Here is a 7,603-nt window from a genome sequence, read left to right on the forward strand (position 1 = left end):
GTCAACTGGTCAAAAAGGTCGACACAATCCAAGGTGAGATCAAACGGCAATCCAGAGACCGTTCTATCAGCCAGACACCCGCTTCGTCTCAGTACCGTTCGGGTTCTCAGCCACGCACTCAATCTCCGAATGACTATCGTGCCCAGTCGCAGCAGTCTGATGATCAGCAAGAGCTTTGTTATTACCATCGTCGCTTTGGAAAAGATACACGCAAGTGCAAATCTCCTTGCTCTTTTGCACATCCTTTAAACTAATGCAGCTTTCGCCTTCAGGGCTGTAGGGCGGCAGCCACGCAAGCAACGGCGAACATCCAGTCCAACCTAACAAGTTCACAGAAATCCGTCTTCACATTACCGATCGCAACTCACACCGCAGATTCCTCATAGACTCGGGTTCTGTGGTCTCAGTCATGCCTCGCTCACGAGCTACGCAAAACGTCAAACAAAGCGATCTCACATTGAATGCAGCAAATGGAACTGTCATCCACACCTACGGCAGCGTGGTGGTTGACCTCAACTTTGGACTTGGCCTTTCATCGTAGCTGACATCGAGTTAGCTATCATAGGCGCCGATTTCTTGTCCCATTTCAACCTGCTCGTCGACGTTAAAGGCAAAAAACTAATTGATGCAAACACCAACTTGTCGAGCCCGGCTTTGCTTTCGAACGCGAAACATCACTCTGTGTCGACCATTAATGGTAAATATGGATTTCAAAGCCTACTGCAGGAATTCGTGGACGTCACCATACCAGCACATAGGACAAGCACCCGGCACGATGTAAAACACTACATCGAAACCACGGGAAGTCCAATATCCGATCGGCCACGCCGTCTGTCTGGTGAGAAACTAATCACCGCGAAAGCAGAGATAAACTTTTTGATCAATGAAGGCATTTGTCGCCCTTCCAAGAGCTAATGATCAAGCCCATTACATATGGCCAGCAAAAAGGATGGTGGTTGGCGTTCTTGCGGGGACTATCGCAAGCTCAATGCTATAACGGTACCTGACTGTTATCCAATTGCTCACATCCACGACTTCTCGGAGCAGCTACACGGTAAAAAAATATTTTCTACACTCGATCTGGTGAAGGCGTACTATCAGATTCCTATGGCTGAGTGTAATATCCCTAAAACCGCCGTTTGCACTCCGTTTGGACTTATCGACTTATGCCGTTTGGTCTAAAGAATGGTACGCAAACCTTCCAAAGATTTATCGACAATACTTTTCGTGGCGTTGATTTCGTTTAATGCTATATAGACGATATCTTGATCATGTCCAAAACACCTGAGGAACACGAGAAGCATCTTCGTCCGCCTTGGAGATCCTTCGTAGCCATGGACTCAGCATTAACCTTAGCAAATATCAGCTGGCCCAGGTCGAGGTGCAGTTTCTGAGCTACATCATCAATGAGCACGAAATCAAACCTCCAAGTCATCGTGTAGAAACTATTCAAAACTATGTGAGGCCCTCTACCATCTGCGAGCTTGGACGATTCCTCGGCATCATCAACTATTATCGAAGGTGCCTGCCCCGTTCGTCACACATCCACGCACCTCTTTCACAGCCCCTGAGGAACGTCAAGAAAAACGAACAGCGCCAGGTCGAATGGACTCCAGATCATATCGCCGCCTATGAGGCATGCAAGAAAAGTGTCACAGAAGCGGTACTGTTGGCTCAACCGAGTCCAACTGCACAACTGGTCCTGGTATGTGATGCTTCTGATGTCGCGATAGGTGGTGCACTAGAACAGGTAATCGACGACCATAAGCAACCACTTGGTTTTTTCTCAAAAAAACTCACGGACACTGAGAAAAACTACAGCACTTACGATCGGGAATTGCTCTCGATTTATGAAGCCATAAAATACTTCAAGCATTGCCTCGAGGGTCGCATATTTTGCATCAAAACGGACCACAATCCTCTCGTTTACGCTTTTAGGCAATGGCCTGAAAAGGCGTCACCAGGGCAACTCCGTCATCTGGGCTACATTTCCCAGTTAACGACCGAAATCGTTCACGCCAAAGGAGCTGAAAACACAGTCGCAGATGCTTTCTCTAGGCTCTGCGCAATCAACATGCCAGTGTCGGTCACTCTACAGGAAATCCAGGAAGCACAGTCAGTTGATTCCGAACTGCCGAACTTACTGCAAGGGAGCACTTCTCTCCGACTGCAGAAAATCCGTTACGATGAAAATGTTATGCTGTATTGTGACGTTTCAAAGAACACAGTTCGGCCGTACGTACCCACTACTCTTCGCAACAAAATTTTCTCTTTTTTCCACAGCCTTTCGCACCCGAGCGGAAGATCGACGCTGCAACAAATAAAGCAAAAATTTATATGGCCGGCAATGCGGAAAAATATTATTGAATAGAGCAGGACCTGTCTGCTATGCAACGTGCTAAAATCAACCGGCACAATAATCTGACTCCAGAGAAGATCATAGTTCCCAACGACAGATTCAATCACGTGCATCTGGACATCGTCATCATGCCGTTTCATCAAGACTTTTGGTACTGTCTCACCATGATAGACAGATTCACCCGTTGGCCCGAAGCTATTCCTCTCACAAACATCACTGCCGAGACGGTGGCCAACGCTTTTTGGTCACAATGGGTTGCGCGTTTTGGAACACCTAAAACCATAACGACCGATCAAGGCACTCAGTTTGAGTCTGCGCTCTTCAAGGAACTGGCTCAACTTATGGGAAGTGAACACATCCATACGACTGCGTATCAACTACAGTCAAACGGCATGGTCGAAAGATGGCACAGGTCTTTTAAGGCTGCGATGATGTGTACGTCGGTACGCTTGCCAAACGAATTCTTCGAAGACATAGATGCAAGCCCAGATCCTGCTACTTTTATTAGTAGTTTTCGCGAACAGATGCGAAAAATACGTCCAACTCCAGCTGCACACTATAGCAACCAAAAAATGTTTCGTCTTAAAGGAATAGACAAATGCTCGCACGTATTCATTCGCACCGATGCCGTCAAACAGCCTTTAGAGCCACCATACACTGGCCCATTTGAAGTTGTACATCGCAATAATGACCGAATCTTTACGTTAAATGTCAACGGAAAAGAAGTAGCAGTGTCTGTGGACAGAATAAAACCCGCTTTCATTCTTAGAAGCGATGCTCAACTGAACTTCCAACCTAAAAAGCTATGGAAAACCACGGACCTACGAGAGGCGAAGAGTCCAATTCATAACATCGTGACGTCGTCACTAGGGAGGGAGTTCTGTGGCGGTCTAGGTTAAGAACCCGCACAGCGGACGGAAGCAGTACCAAAACAGTACCAAATTAACAAAAAAGTTGCTAACAAATAAATTTGTATTTAATTTATTCACAATAGTGTTAATTCAATAACAATCAATATCTGTAGAAAACGTATTGACAATTAAATATTTTAGTGGACATTGGTAATTGCTTAGGTCAGTGGCCCACTGCATTGCCGTTGCTCACTTGCTCTCCGAGCTTTCGCTCTCGCCCCTCTTACGCTCCCTCGCTCGCTTCTCACAACGTCGAAACCCGGATCCGAACTCCTCGGTCGGCTGCTGCCGATCTCCCGCTCTCGCTTCAGCTGAGTAAAGCGGGCGGAAGCGCGGTTTTATGTTTATGTTTAGTCTCATGTATGCAGCCGAATAAAGACCACACAATGAATTACCACGACGCCTCCGACTTCATTTTCATCCAAATTTACGTTTGCGCGGTGGCAATTTTTTGTGCCTTCTAGGAGTCTTTTTTTTTGTGGCAGGATCGCCCCCTACAACATTTGGTCCTTCGAGCCGGATACGGATATCCTTCCACCATTCTTCCAACAGTTCCGCAACAAAAAAAAATAAGTACGAGTATTTCCGTCTCCCTCTCGCTGCCGGTCTTCAGCAGTGGTTCGAACATTGAACTTCGTTCACACTGCTGCAAGATCAATTTGCTTGTGTCAACTTCAAGTCCGAGTTTTCCCGACACAACGGCAGTCGAAAAATTTATATTTCTTCAAATTTCAACAAATTTTCTATCCGTCTCCGCTTTGGGTGAGCGCCATACTCCTTGCCGTTTTTTTTTGTTCCGATGTACACCAACTTGCCAACTTTCAAGGCCTATGTGCATCCAGACATAACCACACACGCGCGTGCCAACTTGTGCACATAGTTCAGTGGAATTCCGCCTCCGAGAAAAAAGAAATACGACAAAAGTGAAATTGTGTGGTGGAAAATAAAACGGCATAACTAATATCAGCAACTCGGTGTGAACTAATTTCGGGAGTTTCTCTGTTCGCCGAACAGTCCGCCGCTGTCGCGATATTTTTTTGTCTTGTGTTTTTTTTCTCCCACATAATTTTATCTGTTCCGTCACTTCAAATACAGTCCACTCCTCGACGCTCTACTGTACCAATACACTTACACATATCCATAAACGAATGCATTCCTATATCTACATAAATATATTTTCTGCATCCATAAATGTTTTGTATGCTATCACAACTACAGCCCACTTATCGGGTTTGCCCTGTATGACAAAGAGCAGCATCCAACACATACCCTCACACATACATATTGTGCATGCTCATCCCACATTAACATATATATTTTCTGCCTCCACATACAGGAACTAACCTACGCACAGTCAATACGAAGCCAAAGGAACCGAAAGCGAGACAAAATAGCAACATTAAGAAAAATTAAAGAAAATAAAATAAATTAAAATCCACACGGGTGCGACCGCGATTGTTTTTGTTCCAAATTGCTGCATTAACCGCCGCAGCGGCCGTGCTGTTACTGTTGCTGTTTTTATACCATTGCAGAGGGTATTATAATTTTGGTCAGAATTTTGTAACGCAATGAAGGAAACGTTTCCGACCCGTCTGTCCGTTTGTCCGTCCGTCCGTCTGTTTCAATACCGTTTGCGAGCTCAGTATAAAAGCTAGCGATCTGAAACTTTCACACTCGTCCTAATACATGTGTACGCAGATCAAGTTTGAAAATCGCCCCGATCGGACGTCTATATCCTATATCTCCCATAGAAACAATCGGATCTATCTTGCAAGAATTGATTATATTTCGCGCAGTGTAAATGCTATTGACATGAATCTTTCCAAATCGTATTTTTTTATGCATTCCTTCATCAAGGTAAAAGCGCGTTCTGATCGGACGTCTATATCCTATAGCTCCCATAGGACCAATACAGTGAAATCGGTCAAAATTTGATGTTTTTAGAATATTTCGCGCAGTGTGTAAGCTACTGACATAAATTTTTCAAAGTCTTATTTATTTACGCATATCTTAATTAGGGTAAAAGCGCTTGACGATCAGACGTCTATTTCTTATAGCTTCCGTAGGAAAAATTGTTAAAGGCTGCGAAAGTATCCCTTTTTTTCTATTTTTATATGACATTTTTGCAGTATAAAAGCAATTGACATGAAACAATGCAAATCTAGTATACTTATGTATACCTTATTCCTTTCGCTACTTTTTTACTTTCTGCAAGGGTATTATAACTTCGGCTTTCCGAAGTTAGCTAACGTCCTCGTTTTTTCTTCTCTCTCTCTCGGGTCCCTCACGCATGCACTGCGCTGCCGACGGCATAACCCAGTGAACATTTCTCCCGAGCCAAAGCTTATAATTCCACCGTTCCGACTCCGTTCGAAAATAATTATTTATAACTATAATTTTTATTTTATTATAAATATTATTAATTTATAATTACAATTTTTCGGGTGAACCCACAATATGCAACGTATACGCTGGGTGGTTGCGCGTTGTCTAGAATTACGCATGTTGATGACCTTGGCATAAGCTTCTCCGTGCCTAATAGAATTACCAGGAACTATGTTCCTCTTACATTAAATATTTGTAGATCTAACTTTGATATGCATGAACCGTTTAGAGTACTGTGTAACGATTATAATAGACTATACCACATTATTTCTACTACCGACTCGTTGCCAAGCCTAAAATCATTAATTTTATCGGACAAAACGGCCATCTCGAAAGTTCTTGAATCCAAGTACAGTTACTGCTACTCCGTCTATTCGAGATGTTTGGTCCAGCTTCAGGATATAAAGGACAAGGCCGCCTCCCAGCCCACTCAGGCTTCTGTCAGTGTTCCAACACCCCCGTCTACGGTCTGTCGTTTGCCACCAGTGGACACCGAAGTTTTCACTGGTGATTACCTGCGTTGGCCTTCAGAGATCTTCACCCCAAGAGTCCGGAGCCGCTCTGAAAAAGCTGCAATGCACAATCCAAAGTTGCCTGACAGCCTTAGAGATGTCCTCTATTCAAGTCGAGACTTTAAAGCTTCCCAAAATCACGCTTTCGATGTGGGAGCAGTCCATTCACAACAAGGCTGAAATTGCAACATGGAATGAGTTAGACTCGTTCTTGACAGAGCGTCATCGTACTCTGGACGCTATCGATGAACTGTTTTGCACGAGGGCACCTGCAACGGGATTGCACTAGCGCCTTTAGCTGCTTCACATGCCACAGCCGTCATCACACCCTCCTGCACCGCGGTAATCCATTCTCGGCCGCTCCAAGTCCGTCTGCGCTAGCCAGGTCTCGACCCGCGCCTACTACAAGAGGCACGAGCGGCACGGAGGATCACTCTGATGTGCAAGTGTGCTTCGCTTCCGGCTCAAGAGCCGTCCTTCTAGGCACAGCTCTCATTAACATTTGCCATCTAGGGTGCAATTTCCAGGCGCGAACCCTGATAGACTCTGGTTCCGAGGCAACCTTTACTACGGAGAGTTTTCAACCTCGTCAAACTTCCATTCAAGACTATCCAGGTCCAAGTCTCTGGTCTTAAACAAACCTTTGCCGCTCAGTCCACAAAACTCTGTCATTATACCCGTTACTCGTAGAGTAAAAGGGTATATTGTATTCGTGCAAAAGTATGTAACAGCTAGAAGGAAGCGTTTCCGACCCTATAAAGTATATATATTCTTGTTCAGGATCACTAGCCGAGTCGATCTAGCCATGTCCGTCTGTCCGTCTGTCCGTCTGTCTGTCCGTCCGTATGAACGCTGAGATCTCGGAAACTATAAAAGCTAGAAGATTGGCATTTTGCATGCAGATTCTAGGAGTTCCTACGCAGCGCAAGTTTGTTTCAAAAAGGTGCCACGCCCCCTTTAACGCCCACAATCGGTTATATACGATGTTAAAAATTTAAATATTTCGGAAAAGTAAAAATGCAGTTTTATTGTGTTTATCAATACCTACCGAAATGTAAAAGAAATTTTTCAAATCGGACTATTCGTTAAAAAGTTATGCGTGATCAAAGTTTCTATCTCCATCTCCCTCGCACTCCCTTTACCTGAGTAACGGGTATCTGATAGTCGGGGCACCCGACTATAGCGTTCTTTCTTGTTTTTATATTCGATCGCCTTCCAGACCCGGGCTGCATTTAGAAACTTCAGTCCCTCGAGATTTTCTTAAGGGAATTCCTGACATCCCCCTTGGGGACACCAAGTTCTTCGAGAGCTCGACATTCTTCCGTCTATCCTCCTCGGCAACTCCAGGGCCAAAATTTGCGGTTCACTTCTCGGCCAGGAAACCATTTTTGGATTGGTGTTGATAGGCCCCTATATCAAGCGACAACCGACAATGT

The 7,603-nt window shown here is 44.8% G+C and overlaps 1 protein-coding gene across 1 annotated transcript; it reads left to right on the plus strand.

Moving 5' to 3' along the window:
* Nucleotides 1–2,388: 2,388 nt before the first annotated feature.
* On the plus strand, nt 2,389–3,258 carry LOC123037278. The gene has a single exon (XM_044457341.1). The coding sequence runs from the start codon at nt 2,389–2,391 to the stop codon at nt 3,256–3,258; it is 870 nt and encodes a 289-aa protein (XP_044313276.1).
* The last annotated feature ends 4,345 nt before the right edge of the window (nt 3,259–7,603 follow it).

This window comes from Drosophila rhopaloa, unplaced genomic scaffold, assembly GCF_018152115.1.
Source record: "Drosophila rhopaloa isolate 14029-0021.01 unplaced genomic scaffold, ASM1815211v1 contig_155, whole genome shotgun sequence".
Classification (NCBI taxonomy): domain Eukaryota; kingdom Metazoa; phylum Arthropoda; class Insecta; order Diptera; family Drosophilidae; genus Drosophila; species Drosophila rhopaloa.

Excerpts from the sequence above, each read along its gene's own strand:
- LOC123037278 (XM_044457341.1), top strand. The coding sequence starts at position 2,389 with ATGCAACGTGCTAAAATCAACCGGCACAATAATCTGACTCCAGAGAAG.